Consider the following 23,621-nt stretch of genomic DNA (forward strand, 5'->3'; position numbering starts at 1 on the left):
AAACCCACCTGTAAAACAGCCCCTCCATGTCCATGTCCTTTAGATAAAAAAATTCTAGGTAAGTTTTCCTAAAATTAAGACTCGCAGGCATTTTCTTTCTCTTTTTTGCATCAACTGCCAGAAACTATAATCAAATGAACTGTCCATGTGTTAACTTGAGCAGCTGAGATTCAAGGTGCCAAAAATTCCCTTTTACTTCTTTCACATGAATGTTGCTGTTTTACCTTACACAACGTTATCAACTCCAAGTTTCCTCAAATTATTTTGCTCTGCTAATCTTAAATGTGAAAATGACTTGACTGTGGACAGCCAAACATTAAAAACATACGAGCGCACACAACTGACAACAGGAGGGTGCTCCAGTGGCGCCTCAGCCTTCACTCCTTCCTGGACGTGCCAGGCTGCTGGCCTCAGTGCGCAGATGCTGTCTGCCTGCCTGACACTCTCCCCTTCGCTGTGCCTGGCTGCCTTGCCCTGCCCCATTACACGTGTTCCGAATGCACTGTGCACTTTCCTTCCAGCACTTACCACGTTAACTGTTAAAACAAAGATGGCAAAACTTTAATTTCATCACCTTTTATTTCCCTCGCCCAATCCTCACTCTGCCAGAGGTGCCACAGCGGTAAAAACACAGGCACTTTAAGATTTCTAAGCAAGTTAGGCTTCCTACAGTACTGATTGAGACGGGTAAGTGAAAGTGAATGGCCAACATTTTTAAATTTAGAAATTTATTCTGTTTAATCCACAAGCTTTATATAGCTTTAGTTTAAAAAAAAACAAAACAAAAAAACAAAAACAGTGAAAACAAGACACTATTTCAAAGTCTGGGCCCTTCCAGCCTTCCAAATACAAGAGCTCTGAAAGTTGTATATACCAATTAGAAGAACAAGACAAAATTATGAATGGAGCCATGACATTTCATAAAACAAAATTTTATATAACTGAAGGATCCTTCCTGGGTCTAGTTAATTGCCTTTACAAAAAAAAGAAAGAAAAACACAACAGAATAGAATGAAATTCCAGTGTTCCAAATCGACTTGTTACCCATCAAGAGAAACCCACGGCGCCCTCCCTGGCAACAGCATGCTTTTGTCTTCTGTCTCCTCCTTGAGCTCGAATCCTGATTCACTTCAGCAGAGACTCCACAGGCAACAGGAAAGATGGTGGCATTAAAATATTCATTTATACTTTTGTGGTAGTTCAACAGTGGTCTTATTTTTGGGCAAGTTTGCAAACCATACAAGGTTGGAAGCATCATAACTTAAATGGGTGCTAAGACGCAAAAGACAAAAAGAGAAGGAAAAAAAAAAAAAGAAAAACCTCTGGGAATAGCCAGGGGTATTTAAAGGAACCATAGAATGCCAACAATATTTAAACCCCCTTTTTTAAAAAAGGGATTTTTTTTTTTTTGGCTTAAAATATTTCACTCTAAATGAATTTATGTCAGCTGTCAATGAAAGAATGTCACTAACACACTGTGGACACCTTTTGCAATGTAAATCCATGCCCTGTTTTTACATGGTGAACTTCAACCTAGCAATTATTACAACAAATGTTATAGTCTAAAGCTCAAACACATTTTAGCAATTTTGAAATCGAATTGCGTACAAACCAAATAAAATTTACATCATAACAAACATTTCCACCTAAGACTGTGGGGACACTTGAGCCTTCCGCATTGACCTCAGGGCCTTTTCACGCAGGTGCTTTTCTAAGTCATCAAGGTTATCTTCGGCTTCACTCTCAGTCTCCTAAAAACCAGAATGGTCATCTCGTTAAGTCTTGAGACACTAATGGGAGAAGTCAACTACAGAGCAGAAGCAAACTGTGGTGACGGCTGCACAACTCTAGCAATATACTAAAAACCAACGAATCATACACTTTAAGTGGGTGAATTATATACACAGTATGTTAATCATATCTCACAAAAGTTATTTTAAAAAATATACATTAAGCTTTTGGGCAGCCATTTGCATCCTTATCCTCAGTCTTGGCAAATTCTTGTTTTTGGTAGGTCATCAAGAAAGAGATCAGAAGAGAGTTAACAGCCAAGTAGCCAATTATTAGAAAAAATTATTTAGCTAATTCTCAAAATCAAGCGATCTGGCTACTCGCATAGTCACAAGACAGCGCGCGTCCTCACCTTCCGGGGCTCGGGCTCCGCCTCCGGCTCCTCCTGTGCTGACGTGGTTGTGGGGGCAGCGGCGGCCACAGGCGTTACAGCAGCAGCCGCAGCCGCAGCCTTTTCCTTCTTGTGTTTTTTGTGCTTCTTGTGCTTCTTATCCTTTTTGTGTTTCTTGTCCTTCTTTTTCTTCTTCTTCTTTCCACCTCCTTCTTGGTCCGAATTCTAGAAATCCAGAAAAATAACAGCAATAAAAATCAACCTGAGTAAAATTCCGTCCAACCCAACATTTTTCCTCAAGAAAATAATGAAATGGACAAATCACAGGATTCACAAGGCTTCAGGTAAAAAAAAAAAAAGGCCCCAGGCCAATCACTAGAGACGGGAACTGCACTGAAGGCAGACATTCTTCTCAGATTTTAGGAGTCAGAACGGACCTTGAAGGTAACTGATTTTTATAACTTTCCCCAACTAATTTCACATTAAACCAGCTTTCCCAAACACAAACTGCAAGTCAGGGTCCGCCTCCAGAGCTAAGGAAAAGCAGACGGGACAAAGAAACAGAAGTCTCTGAAGTCAACTAGGCTTAAGTTGAATTCTGGTTTTCTGAACCTGTAACTACTTGACCTCGACTTTTTCTGAGCCCTTTCTGTCGACCTAAATTGGGTACAATAATCCCTGACAAAGCTGCTGTGAGGATTAAATGGGTGTATCGCAAGTCACCCACAATACTAGCCTAACAGGCTGTCAAAAAATACAGCTCTTATTCTAAATACATGCCTGAGTGAATGCCATGTCTCTACTCACCATCTGACCCCCCATCTTTAAACTGGAGACAGTTTGTTCTTCACTGCATATATACCAAACTTATGCAAAGGGCGGGCTCTGCTATAACTGAATCCAGTCTGTAATTCTTAGATTTCACACTTCTAAGCAATTACTTGAAATTCCTCAGACCATTCGGTTAATTTGCACAATAATCCAGTCAAACCTATTAAGATGGACATCTGACCACTGATTTTATAAAATACAGAAACCTGTCCAAGATCAGATCAGTGACTCATAAAGGGGGAAAAAATTTAAACTCCAATATTTTGATATTTGATATTTTGATACCCCAGTGATATTCAAACTCAACAATGTAAAAAAAAGAGTGCTGTTCTTACGTAGCTTGCCGAAGATAAGACTGTATGGGCCAAGAAAATACTTCCCATTCCACCTAATAGTTCACAGCTTGCAAAGTTCATTTCTTTGTTATAGAAATGATATATTTCCATTATATGGAAAATAAGAGCATTACAAATATAAAAAAAAAATTAAAATAACTCATAGTTTCTCTTCTAACACATAACCACTGTCCACATTTTGTGATAGTTTTTTCCTTTATAAAGTTTAAATCATACTAAAAGACAGGATCTAAGATGGTAAGTTTTATTGATTTGTGTGGCCTTAACTAGGTTATCTCAAAAAGTGTCAAACAAACAATAGAGAAAAACATCAGAAATACTAACCTATTTCTCCCCTAGATAATAGAATCATGGGTAATTTTTCGTTTCTCTAGATTTTCGATACAGCCCAATCTCAACCACCAAGATTCTAGAATTTAACAATATTAGATTTATCACAAATTAGTGGGTGGCCAGAGTACTAAGCATGGACTGCTAATGAAACCACTACCACTTAATTTGTGCCTCCCTGAAGTCTCTGAAACATAGAAAATAATACTCTTCTGAGCTACAAAAGTCAAAAACATTTTCTCTGCTTCTAAGTGAGCACATGCAATTATAAAAAAATGTCCCAAATACAAGAGACACATACCCTTGCCGGTGACGGGCTTGGCGTTGGGCTTTTAGCCTTTTTGATGGGTACCGCTGGTGACCAGTTGGTAGAGGGCGACTGAGACTGGACGGGGGATGGAGGTGCGGGGGGTTTTTTAGTGGCTGGCTCAGGAGATCCTGAGACAGATCTGGAGGATGAGACCCTCCTTACAGACTGAGGGCTTGGAGAGGCAGCCCTAGAAACAGAGGGACAAAACAAAACATTTAGTATCTAAGAACAGATCTTTCCTAAGAGAAAATAACCAACCACCATTAACAGGTCACAAACTTTACATGTTTTACAGCATTTAGTTTGTTGGTTGGTTCTACTAACACATATCAAATTTATATCATCCAAGTCTCCTGGAGAGTAGTTCAAGCCCCACCATTCTGTCCATGATTTTTCTGTATGAAATTAGTAACACCCGTTCCCCCTATTTTCTTTCAGACTGCTTCTATCAGTCTTACATAGACACGTAAGAGACGTGCTGTATGTCAGTTCAGAACTTAGCTTTGGAAGCACACCCCTCCAAAACCCCATCCTCCTAAAAACCAAGTAAAATCTTACGGCATTTAGTTTATGCCATAAGGAATTATCCTGAAAACAGAAAGGAATCTGTGAATAGGACCTAGAATTTGCCTTACAAGTTTGTATTCATGGCTTATTTTCTGTAATCTCTCGGTAAAGGAAAGAAAAAGCTTCCAAACACAGAGCTATGCAAGTTAGTGTTCCTAACCAAAAAGCAGAGAATGTTTTTACTTTTTTGTCTTTTTGGGTTCCGGAGTCCTGGAAACTCTCCTAATGGGCCTCGTACTTGGAGATGGGGACTGCCTTCTTTGGGGTGATGATGACGCTCCTCTTCGAACAGGTGGAGGACTTGAGGTCTGAGGAGCTCGAGGCCGCGGTGAGGGCGAATGTCGTTTATTTGGCTGTGGTGACCGGGCCTCCCGGGTGGATCGGCTCGGGGAGGCCCCCTTCCTATGCTTTGATGACAACGAAGGCGAGCGTCTCTTGGAGGCCGGGGGGCTTCTCTGTTTGGGCGGCGGGGAGTGGGAGACCCGGCGCTTTGGTGGCGGGGATGGTGACGCCCTTCGCTTAGGAGGGGGAGGAGGGGAGGCCGTCCTTCTCTTTGGAGGTGGAGAAGGAGAGTATCTCCTCTGTATGGGAGGAGAGTATCTTCTCGGGGAAGGGGAGCGCCGACGTGGCGGAGGAGAAGGAGTCCTAGGAAAAACACATCACGAAGTTGAAAGATCCAACAGAATAAGGAAACAGAACGCAAAGAAAACTAACCAGCAGTTATGGCCACACTGTAGTTAGCACCGGGTAGAGAGCATATTTCTAAGTGGAAATACTATGTGTTTATCCTTATTTAAAGTAAAAAAAACCACTTAGTGAATTCCCGTTTATTCTGGATGACTACAAAATAGGACACTATTGGTTAACAGAGAAATTTCAGTTTTCAGAATGAATTCCAATTTGTCAAGTCATTTAACACAATCCTCATTGAATCAATATAAGGTTTTTGAGAAGAGAATCTGGCATTGCTCTGAGGAAACTGTGAACATCCACTGTCATTATGTAATAACTAGGTCACTACATCAGTAGGACTCACACTGACTGAGGTCAACTTACTCAGGAAGTCTGTGCCTCAAAGAGCTCTCCCTGCGGCGCCCTCTCTCCGCCGTCCTCTGGACTCTGTTAGTAAGCAGAGTTCACGGCCCGACTTTCAACAGCACCTCTACCCTCCTCAAAGAGACCTGCATTTTCTGTCTCCTAAGACGGCTTCAGTGGAAGTCCACTGCTGAGCAGACTGCATCCCTCTGGAAAGCCAGCCTGGCCCTCCTCTTCACGTTTAATTCCTACACAACCCTCATCACCTCTTAGGAGTTAGAGCTGCAGATAGCCTTCAGTTCCAACGGCCTAATTTCTCTTCCTGAAACGTTCAGACCTTGAGCTCCAACCACTTCCCTGCCTAGAAGCAGTTGGGCACAGGCTACCTTTTGGGTAGCAGGGTAGAGCGCACTTCCATTTTTGCCGACGGGCAATTATTTAGTAACTCTGAACCTCTATTTCCTCACCTGAAAAATGGGAACGATACCACCTACCAAGCACGACCATCTTGAGGACTAGAGGTGAAATCACATAAAGCACCCAGCACTTGCCCTGGCACATAATAGGCACTCGAGCGGCAGCAGCCATCATGCCACTCGGTGACGTATCTGAGCAATGCCGTTACAAACTGTTTCCCTAACTTTCCTTGTGAAATCACCTTAGATTTACAGAAGAGCTGCAATAAAGGTGACTGGTCACTTAACATCTTATAAAACTATAGGAAAGTTATCAAAACTATGAAATTAACCTCAGTACTAACTTGGTATCAACTAACATACCAATACCACCCCAGTTTTCCACAAAGGTCCTCTTTCCGTTCCAGCTTCCAAACACTAGGATCACGTGTCCTTAAGTTTCTGCCTATTCGTAACTGCTCTTCAGTCTGTCTTTCATGATTGACATTTCTGAAAAGTACTGGTCAACTACTTTGGAGAATGACCTTCGATGTGGGTTTGTCTGATGTTTCCTAACAATGAGACTGAGGTTCTGCATAACTGGTAAGGATACTACAAAGGCACCCAGGAACTATGTGATGTCAATATATTACCGGGGATGTTAACTCTGATTCCTCAGTTAAGGAGGCGTCTGCCAGGAATTCTTCACCGTAGAGTTAACATTTTCGCCTCTGTAATCGCTGCAGTGACATGCGACTCACACACCATAGAGTCTACGCATGTAAAGGGCGCATCACCATGGTTCCAGTCTACACACGGATGAGCAACACTACCCTACCCACCCTCCCTCGGCACAACTAACCAACTTCCTGTCTCTGTAGATTTGTGTTCTGGACTTTTCATGTAAATGGAATCTCATAACATGTGGCATTTTGTGAAGGGCTGAGCAAGGCCACTCTAATATCTCAATCACCCAGACTCAATGTTGCTCCAGTGAGCGTACGTGATGAAGTACCTTCGGCGCGGTGGTGGCGTGGGAGACCTGCGCCGTCGAGGAGGAGGGGCAGGAGAAGGAGAGCGTCGCCTTCTGGCGGGTGGTGGGGAGGGGCTCCTCCTCCGTCTGCCGCTGCACCAAAAGAAAACGACAGTTGCTCTGAGCCGGAGCATTTATAATGAAGTGATCCAGAAGACATGGATTCAATAATTATTAACCCAAAGTGCACCAACTGTTACTCTATCCCTCACAGCAGTGTTTTTCAAACTATAGCTGAATACTATTAGTCAAAACCCCATGTTAAGAATCAGCATTTAAACAAAAATATAAAATCAGAGTGTTTTACTTGCAGTAAAGGTAAATACGGTTTGGTGAAATTTCTGTTTCAGTATATAAATGTGTAGTCTGGGTCACGATATAAAACATTCGTAACAGGATACAAGAAAAAAGGGTGAAAATCCTGCCTCAGAGCACCACTTTTTAATTGGAATATCAGAATCACCTGGGAAGCTTCTCTGAGCTCTGTGCTCACCAGGTCAGGGCCCTGATCTAGCGTGTGTCTGCTGAAAAGCCTCTCCAGGTGATTCTGATTCCTTATTAGAAACAACTGCTTTAAAGCCTGGGCAAACTTTCAATATTATAATACAGAAATTGTAAATGTTAATAGTCACCAGTGGCTTCAGGCCCAAAATCTGGGTGTCAGTGCTCCAAATTCTTGATTTTTCTCATGTATTTCCACTGTGAAAGAGTTGCAAACTATTAACTAGAACACTATCCCAAAGACAAACGACCAAAGTTGTCTGAGCACTGATGCTATCACTGGGAGTAATGTGGTTTAAAATATAGTTAAGAATCATATAAACCTCTGAGCTCAGCAATACACTTAACCACCTCAAAAAGCACAACTGAAAAATACGATTACAGTCCTGTGTTGCTTAACCATGGGGACACACCTTTAGGCCATTTTGCTGCTGTGTGAACATCACAGAGAGTCCTTACACAAACCTAAATGGTACAGCCTGCTACACACAGGCCTCCTCGGTACTAATCCTACAGGACCCCCGTCGTGCGCGCGGTCCAGCACTGACCAAAAGCTCGTTATGCAGAACACGGCCGCACACCGACTGCACTAACCCACGGCAATCTCCTAGCACACAGGTTAAACACACACCAACCCAGTTTGCTACCTTTTGGGTAAGTTTGCAAATACAAAGTAGTCAAATAATGTAATTAGTTCTTAATTTCTTGCCCAGTACAGGATTAATGTTTCCTATGAATGTGGAAATATTTTCTAAGGTTTACTGGTCTTGGTTCTCCTTTAAAACTAAGGAGAGCTCTGTCACAGATCAGAAAATTCTGAAACATTATTTAATTTTCAATTTAAATTTGTTTATGCCTTGTAGAGAATAAGACTTCACTTTAACAGATTTAAAATATAAACTACTAGAGGCAGTATATCAAGCTAAGCTTCTGGGGCTGGCCTGGTGGTGTAGTGGTTAAGTTTGCATGCTCTGCTTCGGTGGTCCGGGGTTCGTGGGTTCAGATCTTGGGCGTGGACCTACACACTGCTCATCAAACCATGTTGTGGTCGTCTCCCACATAGAAAATAGAGAAAGACTGGCACAGATGTTAGCTCAGGGCCAATCTTCCTCACCAAAAAAAAAAAAAAAAAAAAAAAAACCACGAAAAAGAAAAGCTTTGAATGAAATATAGACATTGAACTATCAACTACAAGAAAGGACAGTGAAAGAGAAGCCACTTTACTAGCAAAGTTAATCGCAGAAGTACAGGACCTGGAGAAACAGGATGACTAAAATGTTGTTTCAACAGGTTGACAAAGATTTCAAATGTGAAAAGATATTTGAGTTTTGACTTAAAAAGAAGAAAAGCAAACATCTATACTTGCAACCTTTGAGGATGAGGTGATAAAAAAACCGAACTCCCAATATGTTTTCAGTAGGTATCACAGTATAAGAGTATATTACTGCTGATTATGTGGCTTCTCTTTAAAAATGTTCTCCCAATTTCAGTTTGCAAAACTTAATCAGAAACTGTCATTAAAACAGTGGACTCAGATTAGAATCTATTATGATACACTAATGACCTGAGATATATCTTTTGTGCCTCAGTTTCATCTGTAAAATGAAAGGCTTAGAGTGACTAAAAGGCTCCTTTCAGTGATGACCCTCAAAGTCCTGTGTTTCTCTGTGAGAAAATAACCAAAAAGAGACTAAGAATAAATAAAACCATAACCAAACTATGCCCTAAAGGCTACAGAGTTTCTTACCTGAGCTCATAAGGCACACATTTCAGGAGTTAAAAAAAAGCTCAGCGTTTTCTAGTTACTCTAAATGCCAATGCCAATGCCAAGCCAAGCCTTCCAAAGTGCGTAGAAATTGTTGAACAGGAAGCTTTACACCTACACTGCGTGAAAGCCAGTCTCACTACGCCTCACTGCAGCTCTCGCCCCTCCAGTATGTGCGGGAGACAAGCCTTATCGGAGGAGCCAGCCCCCATCTCTGCAGGGGCCTCTTCAGAACCTCACTCCACCAGCCACCCGGGAGTGAAGATAAGAAGTCACAGATGTGACGACCATCTTTTTACACTAAGTGTGATCAAAATACCTTGTATCTTTTAAATTAAGGAGTGTTCAAGATCCAAAAACAAATGTTTATGAACATGGAAAACGTTGCATTTTTCAATATTTAAACTCTACATACAAAATATTCAACACCAGCCTGTATTTCCCTTCTTCAAATACAATACTGAACCAGGAAATACAATAAATACTGAACTGGGGGCCGGCCCGGTGGCGCAATGGTTAAGTTTGCACGTTCCGCTTCAGCGGCCCGGGGTTCGCCAGTTCAGATCCTGGGTGTGGACCTACGCACTGCTTGTCAAGCCATGCTGTGGCAGGCGTCCCACATATAAAGTAGAGGAAGATGGGCATGGATGTGAGCTCAGGGCCAGTCTTCCTCAGCAGAAAGAGAAGGATTGGCGACAGATGTTAGCTCAGGGCTAATCTTCCTCAAAAAAAACCCACAAAGAATACCACACTGAAGCATGATTCTAAATAATTATTTCTTTATTTCTAAACCCTAGATACTCAATGGCAATTTTTAACATCATTAAAGTTGAGGCTACAACTTAAAGTACCTTTTTAATGAGGGGAAACAAAACAAAAACACCCTGAGCAGGGTGAGGAACATTAGTGCCGATTTCACTGTTGTGAGACTCTCTTTCCAATAGAGAAAGTCATTCCATAATGGGGGGAAAAAGAGAAGAAATCTTATCACAAAGCTGATTTTGTAAAGCAATTTTTTAGCTGCTGTACTAGGAGTTTTACACAAGACAGGTAATTAAGAGCAGTGAACAGAATATTTTAGCATCTAAATTTACTCTAAGTTTTTATTTTTCACTGTCAAGTAGCAGTTACTACCACAGTGCAAGTACACTGCTTTGCTCCCCCACAAACACTGCTGACCACTCCCAGAAAGCCCTTCCAAGGCAACACTCATCAACGAGACTGCCTCCAACAACACAACTTCAAAGACTGAGCTAGAAAGAGGACAGCGCGACAGTTTCAGGAAACATAAATACTTAGAAATTCAGTGGCAGCTAAGACCTCAAAAAGCAGAAGACGAGCAAAGATGGTGTAATGCCAATGGCACATGTCTACGACCTGGCTTTGTCACTTCACAACCTAAGAAACTCACTCTACTACTTTTGGGCCTCTGTTTTCTCTCTCTTATGAGACAGGCCAGAATTAGAGATTTCTATGTATGATTTGGCTCTAAAATGTTACATTTTATGGTCACATAGACACTGATGATCACAAAGGTTCAACAGATATGCAACCTCCCCTCCTACTACAGGAAACACTCCACAGGGCCAAAGCCTTACATTCATTTCTAATCTTCTTCAAGTCCCTCCAGTTTTTCTTGCCTTCCCTAAAGTCACCACAAAGTCCCGCCCCACTAATTCTAAGGAGCTATTATTAGCCCGTCTCTTGGAAAATATCCAGATACTTTAACAACACAAAAAAACTGAGTTCAAATGAGTTCTAAAATTAACACTGTACACAATTCTATCATAAATTTGATGTGTAAATAAATATAATCAAACCAAAACAACTGAGGAACTTCTCCACAGCCATACCCACTGTACATTTAGGAATGGGATAAGGTTACCTAAACAGTATATTAAGTTGCTAAAACTTTGACACATAACCCTAATTTATAAAGTAGTGTCTAACCAACCTTTTAGTCATTGGCGATTGCCATCGCTTTCCCATCTGCATCCTGAGAGCAGTGGAGAAAAACAAATGTCAAGAATTCCATTCACCAAATTATTTACTTCATTGGAGTCAAGTATCACTGATGGAGATACTTATTTTTAAAGGTTCAAAGATGTTCAGGAGTTAATGCTATGATTTAACTGGTCTATTCTAGTCACACACACATAAGACATGGTGGTACAAAACTTACTAAGTTCTCATTAAGTAGTAATAACCACCAAACAAAGCAAAGCAAACCCCCCAAAAACAAAATCTGACCCTCCCCTTCTGCACGTTTTTGAAACGGAGTTAACCAAATTCTAAAGTGAGCTGACTGCCCATCCTTTTTAAGTTATGAAGTTTCATCACAACTACAGAACATCAGAGAAGACTACTTAAGAGAAAACATTACCGAGGGGAAGTCTCTTTCTGGCGCTTTCGAGGTGAGGGAGAGGCACTCCGGGAAGGGGAATGTCTCCGCCGCCTGCCTACCTCCCCGTTCTTCACATGGGACCTCTTGGGTCGCTCATCTTCCGAAGAGGAGGAGGAGCCAGAATCTGTAATTACACAATTACAAAAAGTTACATTAGGTCTGTGCTTATCTTAAAAGTCTGTCCATATTTTCTCAATCTAAGCAGATGCAGTATCCAAATTAGCAAGTCAAATTCACTAACATAAGCAAGCACACAAACAAGCCATCAGTTCTGAACAAAGGCAATATCAATATATACTCAGTGACCTGAAATCCAAGCATAAATACACATCATCATTACTGTACGGTTACGTTTTCTAAATCATTTCCACGGCACAATCCCAACAAGACACAAGTGTCCCTTAAGAATCTAGTCAGGGGCCGGCTCTGTGGCCAAGTGGTTAAGTTTGCACGCTCCGCTGCAGCGGCCCAGGGTTCGGATCCTGGGCGCGGACATGGCACCACTCATCAGGCCACGTTGAGGTTGTGTCCCCCCACAACTAGAAGGACCCACAACTAAGATATAAAACTACGTACAGGGGGGGTTTGGGGAGATAAAGCAGGGGAAAACAAACACAAAAAAAAGATTGGCAACAGTTGTTAGCCCAGGTACCAATCTTAAAAAAGAAAAAAAAAAGAATCTAGTCATTTTCCAAAAAACTAAGTAAAGCTTAAAAAGCATCTCAAGTAATTACTTGATTCTTGCTACTCTAAGCACTTTTAAAGCTACTGAAAGTCTTCTTAGGGTGTGAGTAACTCAATCCTATATCACTAACATTTATCAAACAAACAAACGACATTTCCTACAGGCCTGGTAACAATGTCCAGGGCTGCAAAGAGAAAAACTTCAATTGTTTGAACATGGTTTCTTTAACTTAAAATAACTAACTGTTCCCAAATATCCAAACTTAAATTTAAAACAAACTCCCAAGCACCAAAAGATGCCCAAGACCTTTATGCATTTTTAAACTTTCCATGATTAACTTCATCCTCAATGAGCTGCAAAGCTGTACAGCTTTTAATTGACTTAATGCCACTGCGCGATGCTGCGGTTTCCAGCTTATCAATGAAAAGGAAAGGCAGTGCCTAGATCAGTCACAAATATCAAGTGAGCTAATAACATCACAACATCTGGTTTAAAAACCAGGTTTCTGCGCACATACTCTAATCCAGAAATTCCACTTCTGATGAATATTTTACAGATACACTTACACAAGTACACAAAAAAACTAGAAACAACCTAAATGTTCAAGTAGGTGACTGGCTCCATAAATTACTGTATTATTATAATAAAATAGCTGCAGTTAGTAAAAAAAATGAGGTAGATCCTCTCCTAAGAATTAACAGGGAAGATGTCTAGCTACAGTAAGCTAGAAGGCAGGCAACATCATCTACAGTTTGAGCTTGTCCTCATGGTTGTTATTTTTCTTTTTAAATCAAATGCTTACACGTGCACAGAAAATTTCTGAATAAACGCTTTGGGGAGTTAAGACTGGGGTTGGGAAAAGAACTATACTTTTCCAATTTATACCTCATTTTGTTTTACTGTTGTACTCTAAAGATGTATTACTGTTATAACAATTTAAAAGAAAATGAAGTTTTAAGAAAGGACTTAAAACCAAAACCCAAAAGTTAACACTCCCTCCTCAACGGATTTCTGTGTAGGCACAAACATATTTCTCCTAAGTGCACTCACTACTCTGATGGACATTTATTATCTTAAGTACTGTTTATGAGGAAATGCAGAGAGAAACAGGTTCCTGAGCGCCCATACCTGACGACGACTGCTGGTTCTGGCGTCTGTACTGGCGTCTCTGCTGCACCGAGTCGGCTGCAGCCATTTTGCCCCCTTTATCTTCTTCTGAAAGACGGATGCATTTAGAAAGTGTTCCTTTAGTTACACATACAAAAAATGTAACAGATCTGAATTGAAAAATGGTTTCTTAAACCTTTATCTGGTTGGGTCAAGCAATACAACTACTAGTACACTTTTTACAAAGAAGGAAGAGCTGAAAATGCCAATTTAAATGCTGACTTAGACTATCTTCATCCAATGTCATCAAAATAAACTGATTTAGGCATTTGCTATAGGTCAGGCTAGATGCCAAGCACTTCATCCTCAAAAACCTAAAGAATGGTACTGTTATCCACATTTCAGAGATCACAGAAACAAGGCTCACATAAATTAAGTAATTAAACAAAAAGCAGTTAAGTAGTGAAGCTGGGGTTTCAAACAGGTTGGTCTGACTTCAGAGTCCTCGCTTTTAACCACTAAGCCACGTCCCATAATTAATCTTTAACCAATAAGGGATGACCAAATGTGCAACAAATCTAATGCAGCTTAAAAAACAAACAAAAAACAAAAACAACTTACCCGATTCAGATAATTCTACTTTTCTAGGCTTGGGTGCTGGTGAAGGGGACTCTCTTTTCTCAGTACCTTTATGTTTCGTCACTAAAAAGAGTAAGGAAAAAACCACCAAAGCTACACAACGAGACATTTTCTTAAGAGCACAGAAATAGATGTGACTATTCGCATTAAGAATTTACTGAGGGGCCGGCCCAGTGGCATAGCAGTTACGTCCACACGCTCCGCTTTGGCAGCCCAGGGTTCACTGGTTCAGATCCTGGGCACAGACTCAGCATCGCTCACTAAGCCATGCTGCTGCCGCGTCCCACACAGAAGAACTGGAAGGACCTGTAACTAGGATAACAACTATGTACCGGGAGAGATACAACTATGTGACTCTCTTCAGAGAGAAAAAAATAAAGGATTTATTGAAAATTTAAAAATGCGTATAAGACTTTGTTGTCATTATCTGAACATTACCTGAAAGCATAAGCAAGAATTTTTAAACAATTGGTGAAAACCTTAAAAACCTCTATTTGATTTTCTTTTCTTTTCTTTTTTTTTTTTTTGAGGAAGATTAGCCCTGAGCTAACATCTGCTACCAATCCTCCTCTTTTTGCTGAGGAAGACTGGCCCTGAGCTAACATCCATGCCCAACTTCCTCTACTTTCTATGGGGGACGCCTACCACAGCATGGTGTGCCAAGCGGTGCCATGTCCACACCTGGGATCCGAACTAGTGAATCCCAGGCTGCTGAAGCGGAACATGCGCACTTAACCACTGCGCCACCGGGCTGGCCCCTCTATCTGATTTTCAAATCCTAAGACTCTCCCAAGAGAAACGACAGTTACGAAAAACTGGGGAGCTGCTGTTTCTGAGTAGACCAGGATTTATGCTATGTAAACAATGAGCTCAATAAAGCAAACCTCCGTGTGCTACCCCACAACACACACAACCACAGAGGCCTCAGCAGCATAAGAGCTTCCAAGCACCCACTATAGGTGGGTTCAGAAAAGTAATCAAGATGATAAATGATTAAGAAATAAGATCTGATGAAACTTCCACAGAGAAAGCTGCCTGGTCTGGAGAAGAGGCCCCAAGAAGCTGCAGGCTGGTCATGTGGAGCAGAACCTTCACGACAGCCAGGAGGGGTTTACACTGCCTAGAAAAGGATGACCTTCACAATGGTCAAAATCATTAAATACTAAGGCTGGATGATTCTTCCAAAGCTTTAAAAAAGGAAAAAAAAGCAGCAGCTCTGAGATAAACCTAAGGTGGTAGGAGAACTGTGGGTCCCTTATGAATTATCCAACTTATTTTTTGCCAATTGCATGGAAATTATTATGGCAACTCCCTTCTGTGCGCTGGGGGTATTATTAAGCACCATCGCTAGCATCACTCTCCATCCCCCATTTTACAAGAGGAAATATCTGAGGCTTAAAAAGAAGTAACTTCAACCAAAGTCACATAGACAATTTAAGTGAACTAGGATCTGAACCCAAGACACTTTTTCTAGGGCACAGGTCTTAATTTTCAACAGTTAATAACTTTACCCATTGCTTCAACTAAAATCAGAAGTATTTACAGATACAGTGATTCATCTTAGTATAGATTAACCTGAAACATCATTTGAGAAAACCCCTCTAAGAACTAAACAATATGATCCCCTCAGGAGCCTTACACCTGTTCTGTCTGATTAAAGCACTTACCAGGGGATGTCCGACCCAGCATGCTGATACATTTTATTTAGCAGACGTCCACATTCAGAATTCTGTAAAGGCTTACTCTAAGGGGCTAGCCATCTAAAACAGCAATCTCATCTTTGCTAAAGTAGTCAAACTGAAGAATTCACCACTATACTTTTAAAATAACCAGCATTTTATTAATGATTCTACCTAAAAAGCCTTTTGGACAAATCACTGGATTGGATAGAGAATGGTTAACACCTAATTAGTTATCATGAAACATGGTAGCAAAAGCGTATTTAAAACTTGTACTTTAACAAATACAAAGAAATGAAATAGAAAGGCCTTTAAGGACTTGAGGCTATTTTTCTGATCAGTATTCTTTTTTTTTTTTTTTTTTGATGAGGAAGACTGTCCCTGAGCTAATATCTGTGCCAATCTTCTTCTATTTTGTATATGGGATATGGGATGCCACCACAGCATGGCTCGATGAGTAGTGCGTAGGTAGGTCCACAACTGGGATCCGAAACTGTGAACCCTCGGCCACCGAAGCAGAGCACATGAACTTAACCACTATGCCACTGGGCCTGCCCCAGTATTCTCCATTTTTAAGTGTCAGTTAATCTTCAATTCTTGAAAAGATACTATAGGTATCCAGTTATCTATAAACCCATATGTCCAAGTTACCACCTTAGAGAACTGGGTTCCAAAATGTGTTTGGAAGCTGGCTGTTCGGATGTCAGCATGTATTTTCCCCCAGGAAACGTTAAAAATGTGGTTTATTTGCCAGATAGTTGGCAAATGCCTCTTAGTAAATAATACAATTAAACTATAACATTATTTACACTTTTCCCCATGGAAATACACATTTGGAGTTTTATCCTGTTTCAATCTGTCATTAACGGCTTAGTTAAAATAGTATTTACTGCCAATGTATTCATACCATTAGACAAGGACCCATTTTATAGCCTTTCTCTGGTTTAACATGACTGAATGGATCACAGCATTATTAATATTATGAATAATGTTAACGTTTCACCCAGGTTTGTCTGTCTAGATAAGAGTTTATACAGTTTACTTTGTTAGGTTAATGTCATTTTTAGTATTCAAAGGGCAAAATCATTCTAGCATAAAGCTAGAAATCTTCTAAGTCAACTGAAAAACCAGAATTTTAAATGTACTTCAACAATTCTATTAATTATTAATCTCCCAGACTTGCCCAAAAGATTGCTTGTAAAGATAAGTCACTCTGTGACCAGAATTAGTAAAATAATCATTAAATGTCTACAGAGCACAATGTATACGGCTAAGCTGACCTAAACTCAAAATCACCACCACAGGTGTAGATCCGCTGCGAAGATAATTCACTAAATACCCTAATGATTTCAAAGCACTATGTTATGGACTAAGGGCAATTTAACTGATGTGCACCGATTACAAAGTGTTTCCCAAAGACCCTTTCAGATGAGAATATACACTGTACTACAAATAACTGACCTCTAAATTCTCCAAAATACTTTTCCTGCTTCCCTCCCACTCCATTTGCCCACTATCAAGAGCAGAACCTGAAAGCCCTGAGTGGTGACCACCACATGCAATGCAAAAGTCAAATCTATGACCTTCCAATGATGTCACTGCTCTTATTAGCCATGGAGACTACAAAAAAGGAATTTCTGAAATCATACTACCAGGTACAGAAACTAAAGAACTTCATCCCACCCTCCATCTCTTTCTTCCAGCAATCAAAAGAGGCATTTGGGGATAGGAAAGTTGGACAAAGTATACATTTTTCAACAGGGAATAAGAACCCAGATTAAAGTCCTGGCTGGCTGACCTTGACCAAACCACTTAACCTGAGAATCTGTTTTTCGAGACAATCTCTGAAGTCTTTCCTAGCTCTGAAATTTCATCACAGAGGGCCGGGACCACGTTACCATAGGAAGTTATTTCCAAGTAGTTAGAACGGTTCAGCTTTGGTGGACATGAGGCAGCCTCCAACCACAGTGCCCTCAGTGCGTCTCTGGTTAAACACGGAAGACCTGCCCCAGAATCCATAAGAACGTAACTAGTCCTTTATCTTCAACCATGATTTATTTCTCTCCTATGTACATATCCACGGCGACTTGTTTCCCGAAAAGCAGGCCTCCTCCCCTGACAATGTATCAAAACACAAGAGGTTGGTACCTGTGCAGACTCTTAAAAAGGTAACAAGTAATTTTGAATTATCAACCTAACCTCTTTTAACAAGGATTCAGTCCTTCTGTTCAGGTGCTTTTATTACCCTTCGGACATAGGATGTAAATAGAAAACTCCTAACTTGATGTGTTTTTGGAAAGCAACAGGTGGGAACACTTACAACATTTTTTCACTAGAAAGTTTTCCAGCTCCAGACAAAGGAAAGAAATAGTGGGAAGTACAGACACAGGAAAAGGAAAAATACGTCAGGACAAAGGGCATCAGATTTGGACACGGTGACTGGAAACTATGGTTGAAGTGAATCTTCCCCGATTTTGAATGAAAAGTAATAGGGGACATGAGGTTATGAAAACAAGCGATCCTAAGGCCCCCTTCCATGCTTAAATTAAGTCTGAACCTGAACGACCTAAAGGTTTCCCCTTCTTATCCAGCTGCCTGTCTAGGGCTAAAAAGCCAACGCAGCAAAAATAACCACACAATTTCTAATTATGTATCACCAACCTGCTAAAATTCAGAAAATAATCTATATCTTACTCTTCACACATTATTATCATCTGTCAGCCTCCCTTTCACTCTGATAGCTTCTCATACCTCACTGCAACAGACTTCAAAAAAAGTAAAGCAAAATCTGCCTTTCTAGACATCACCACATTGCAGGGTTGTAGAGGTGGACGAGAGACAAAGCAGCAGAGTGCTGAATAAAAATCCTGATTTCAAGTTCATTAAAATATATAGCCAAAATTTTGCCTATCCCCATTTTCTTTGTTTCTAACCTAAATATTTAAATGTGATGAGAGCAAGCCCAGTATATACTAACTTATAGATTGTTCCTTAAAATCCAATTACTATAGCAGCTTTTAAGAACCTCCCCCTCCACACTACTCACCTTTCAGGCTGTCTTTATCATTCCAGCCCTAAGCACCAGAGGCCCGATGCAAATAGATCCTACAGTTTTTCTCCATGTCTATCTAATGCTAAAGAAACAAATCTCAACAGACCACAACCTACACTCAGACTAACACAGCATTCTACTTGCCTGGCAGGATCAGATCATAAATTCCTCAGAAATCAATCTGCAGAATAAAGCAAACACTCAGAAGAACCCTGCCTAAAGCCTAAATTAAAAAAACAAATCAGCTTTTAAGGACACCATGTCCTTCCCTAGAGAGCACAATGTAGTCAAGAAAGAACTAAAACAGAATATGAAGTTCTCAAATAAGACATCAAACACAGCCACCCCACCTCCAACAGCGTACAGCGAGCGATATTTCTCCACCTACGCAGTGCCAGAGGGCACTACTAAAAACAAAACATTTTACATGTAAACTATTTCAACAAACCTCAAGAACTTAAAGCAAGAAAGAAAAGCTGAGCCTCTATGCAAATTTACAAAGACCACCACATACAAACATTACCCACCTACTTCATACTCAGAAGGGCGGGAGGCAGCAGTAACAACTGATTAGGCACTTTGTAGCCAAAAGAGAGAGACAACATATTGGTTTTGTGTGTTTGATTTTTACCTTTACCTGAAGTTCTCCCTGGAGAGACAGAAACTCGACTTTTCCTTGTACGGTTTGACTGCTGGGGTGTTGGGGAGTGACGAGCTTTTGGCGGTGGACTCGCTGGAGGTGACGGCCTGTGCCTTCGCCTCGGAGGGCTCGCTGAAGGAGATAACCTGCGAGTTTTTCGAGGGGGGCTGGATGTCCTCTTAGGAGGCTTCTTTGGCGGTGACCGGGAACGAGACGAAGAGGATGACGAGCTGCTCCCAGACAAGGATGCTGACGAGCGCCGCCTTCTGTGGAATAAAGTATTCCTCCTCATTAACCGCATACTTCAAAGTACGTGCAATTTACAGAAAAATACAGCTATTTTTATCCAATTTTTGAGTTTATGTAGCTAAGCACGTAAATGAGTTAAAAAAAAAAAAAGGGAAACAAAACCATAACCTAGGACAGGAAACAGCTAGTTCTGAGACTAAATACAAAAAACAACTTATTGTGATAAATGCTTTGTCTAGGTTGTCTTTCCAGTTAGAAAACATGTCAAGTTGAGTGATATGATAACAAAAACTAACCACTCTCTTTCTTCCTCAGGAATGCTATCAACGTTTGGAGTTTGCATACAAAAGTTGGGTGGCAAAGTATCCCATTTAACAACACAATGTCAAGCAACCTTTAGGTTGCCATTTTTAAAAAAAGATGTGCAAGATTAGGAATTCATTTAGCTACATAAACTTAGAAGCAGGGGCCTCTCGAATTCTGCGGCAAAATTTGTGGTAAGTTCTGTTGCAATTATGTGTACCTGCAGAATTCACCTTTGGCAGAAGAATTCCTGAGAACCTGAAAAAAAGAAACCCTACCTTAAGTGTGAGATAAAAACTGGCTGAAAGGGAATTTTACAAAATCTGCAAAATATTTTGACTGCTAAATGGCTCAGTAAGCACAATTAAAACACACTGTTTGCAAAACTCCAATATAAGAAATAGCTGTTTCCACTAATCTTGTATTAGAAAGCACCAGCATTACTTTTCTCCTAAGGAGGAATAATCAATTTAAGAAAAGTATGATGACAAATTGACTGACCATTTCTATCATTAGTCTTGTTTATCAGCAGCAGCATCAATTTTATAATTTTCAGTAGTAATCAAAATGGTTCAATATACCTTGAGAACCCCTCCCCAAAGGAAAACATTATCTTTTAAAAAGTACAGGACTCTGAAAAACCTCAGACTGCTGAAACAAACAAAAAGAATTATGGAGCTTATTGTTCCCCCTCTTTATTCCCAAGTTGACTTAGTTCCCTGAAAAAAACCTTTAAAGACTCGAACACAAACAATTCTGTCCTAAGCAGACTCTGAAGCACCATCATCACGGTTACTCCTCAACACAGGTGCAACACACTGTCGAGAAGGCACGAAAGTGCTCCAGGGGCACCAGGACTCGACTCTGGGCAGATGTAGCAACAATCTTTTTGTTCAAAGTGTTAGATCCAAACATTTCACCTCATGCTAATTTTAAAAATGATTTTTAAAAAATATTGGTATTGACAGGGTTACTTTTAAGCCTAGTCTCCTAAAAGATAACTAGATACCCAACTGCTAACAATGGCTATATCTATGGAATAGGATTACAGGTAATTTTCAGTTTATTATTTGTTTGAATTGCTTATACTATGCATTCATTACTTCTATGAGAAAAAATATATTAAAGAAAAAGCATAGTGCAAATGAATTATTCTAATACTGGTAAAAGCAGCTTACTGGCTCTGTAGTCATCTACTTTTCAAAAGCCAGTGGTAATGAAAACCCAAAGGAAGACGGAAAGTGGGCAATTCCCTTACTTAGTAGAATTTCTTCGTGGGGTCTGAAAGGGTAAAAGTTAACAAAAAGTTACCAATAAGATGGTAAATTTTTTGTTCTTTATCTTCCAACACCTGATTATCGTTGCTTTTCATTGCACAAATAACAGTGTTAGACCTCAAAGGAGACAGGCTCTTTACAAGACATTATCTACTACAACTCACGAGTTCTTTCTTCCAGGAACACTAATTCAAACACTAGCCTAAAACAATATATGGTGCACTTTAATACACCTGACACTTCCAAATTTAAAAGAAAAAGAAAACTCTCACCGTCTCACTGGCGATCTGCTCCTCCTATGCCTTGGTGGAGGAGGCATTCGTCTTGGTGGAGTTCTTCTTCGAGGAGATGGCCGCCTTCTTGGGCTTGGCCGCCTTCTAGGTGAGTATGATCTGCCATAACAAACAGAATTAGGACCTGAATAAATCAGGAGCAAGGAATGAATTCCTTGACACAGCTACAGTTAAAAAAGGATTTCAAGAGAGAGAATTTTACATCAAGGTAAAGATTTTTACGGTACACAGAAAGTATCCTCAAATTCTCTCTGTAAATCCAAATAACATTTGTACTACATGTTTTCCACTGCTTTGAAATCATTTACCTAATTCCACCTAGAAGAGTAGCACATAAAACAAGATCTGTGCAGATCGCAAAGCCACAACTCACCGTGATCGGGACCTGTGGCGCCGCCTAGGTCGAGTATGAGAAGGAGAGCGAGAACGTGTCCGGGATCTTGATTTGGAACGAGACCGCGATCTTGGTCGGGTCTTTTCCTTTTCCTTCTCTTTTTTGGAATTTTTCTCCGGAGAAGGTTCCTTAGGCTCTGGTACAGGTTCAGGCTTGGGAACTTTCAGGATGTCACTGTGGTAACAAAAAACTTATTTTTTCCCCTCTTCTACTCAGACTCCTAAGTCATATTACAATGATGGAATAGATTTATTTCTCTTTTTAGAAAGTTTTCAAAATCCGTGGAGCCTTCTCCCCACCTCCAAGAGATATACACACTTGAGCGCAATCCAATGAGCAACTAACAATTCTAACCACACACATTTTTTTATTTTTTTTTAAGATTTTATTTTTTCCTTTTTCTCCCCAAAGCCCCCAGTACATAGTTGTATATTCTTAGTTGTGCGTCCTTCTAGTTGTGGCATGTGGGACGCCGCCTCAGCGTGGCCTGATGAGCAGTGCCATGTCCGTGCCCAGGATCTGAACCAACGAAACACTGGGCCACCGCAGCAGAGCGTGCAAACTTAACCACTTGGCCATGGGGCTGGCCCCCACACATACATTTTTTTTTTTTTTGAAAGTGTAGAGTTGTCCACAATATTGATAAAAAAGCAAGTTACAGTTATCTGAGCTATCTGAAATAATGTAACCAACAGATAGCAGTGGTCACCTTTGGGGCATTTTAGTCATACTCTCGTATACAATTTGATTTTCTTTTCAACAAGCTAACTTTATAATTTACAAAATCTAAAAGGAAAATAATCAAGTAGTTTGATGTTCTAAACTCAGAGCTATCATATTTATAGTCACTTAATAACAGCCTAAACCTGCGATACTTATAAATGAGTTTTTATGTGCTTGCCTAGTAGACGTGGCCTCTTGTACTGAAGGTTCTTTTACTTTCACTGATGGTTCTGGGAGCTCTGGAGTTTTCTCCTTCTTTTCTGGAGCAGGGGAAGGACTCCGGCTCTTGGTTCTGTGGCGGGGAGATCGAGAATGACTGCGCTTTCTCTCTCTCCTGACAGGGGAAGACCGTCTTCTAGGGGAAGGAGATCTGGATTTGCGTCTAGGATGAAAGCAATTCTTTTCAGGTTTTTGAAAAATGTGAATTGGGGGAGAAGGTCAAAGGGAGATTCGAGGATTGATCATCTTAATTACACCATTATTGTTTCTATCTGAGAACTTTCCTACAGAAATAAGATATCCTATCAGATTTACTTAATAAGGAAAGGGCAAGAGAAAATGAGAAAGGCAAGCAAATGAAGGATAACAACATTCTCTGGTGTACCAGTTAGAACAGAGGAAAGCACTGACCCAGGACTCTTGATTCAGGTTCTCTCAATCAATCCCAGAGAGGAGACCAAAGACCAACTTTGCAGAGGAAGAGGACACATAAAAGTAAAGTGATATGCTCTAATAAGTCAAACCGAACAAAAGAGAGTATAGATGCAGACAGACCCCACCACAGTTCAGTCATTCCAGAAAAATGACTAATGTAGTTAAAGCAATATGCTCTTCAGAAGATAAAACAAACATATCACACTCACATTAAGATAGCTTTTTTGGGAGAGAAGCCCTTTTCCTTTTCAATAGGAGTTTCTCTAACTTGAAAGAA

General features: G+C 40.5%; 1 protein-coding gene across 50 annotated transcripts in view; it reads right to left on the bottom strand.

Annotated features, from left to right (window-relative positions):
* Window positions 1–711: 711 nt before the first annotated feature.
* SRRM1 (serine and arginine repetitive matrix 1) overlaps window positions 712–23,621 on the bottom strand; it is a 30,472-nt gene continuing 7,562 nt past the window's right edge. For 4 of the 50 annotated variants that reach the window (XM_008532781.2, XM_070610712.1, XM_070610714.1 and 1 more), the window contains 13 exons: window positions 22,869–23,072; window positions 21,947–22,141; window positions 21,553–21,672; window positions 19,443–19,717; window positions 14,063–14,143; window positions 13,463–13,549; window positions 11,629–11,773; window positions 11,200–11,241; window positions 6,962–7,072; window positions 4,700–5,161; window positions 3,941–4,136; window positions 2,144–2,347; window positions 712–1,751 (listed from right to left, as the gene is read on the bottom strand). In XM_008532781.2, the coding sequence (XP_008531003.1) occupies window positions 1,647–1,751; window positions 2,144–2,347; window positions 3,941–4,136; window positions 4,700–5,161; window positions 6,962–7,072; window positions 11,200–11,241; window positions 11,629–11,773; window positions 13,463–13,549; window positions 14,063–14,143; window positions 19,443–19,717; window positions 21,553–21,672; window positions 21,947–22,141; window positions 22,869–23,072 (2,227 nt within the window). In that variant the 3' untranslated portion in view covers window positions 712–1,646. The remainder of the gene's footprint in view (window positions 1,752–2,143; window positions 2,348–3,940; window positions 4,137–4,699; window positions 5,162–6,961; window positions 7,073–11,199; window positions 11,242–11,628; window positions 11,774–13,462; window positions 13,550–14,062; window positions 14,144–19,442; window positions 19,718–21,552; window positions 21,673–21,946; window positions 22,142–22,868; window positions 23,073–23,621) is intronic. The other 46 variants (XM_008532784.2, XM_070610719.1, XM_070610718.1 and 43 more) reach the window with 29 other exon arrangements.

The sequence above is a fragment of the Equus przewalskii genome, chromosome 2 (assembly GCF_037783145.1).
Source record: "Equus przewalskii isolate Varuska chromosome 2, EquPr2, whole genome shotgun sequence".
NCBI lineage: Eukaryota > Metazoa > Chordata > Mammalia > Perissodactyla > Equidae > Equus > Equus przewalskii.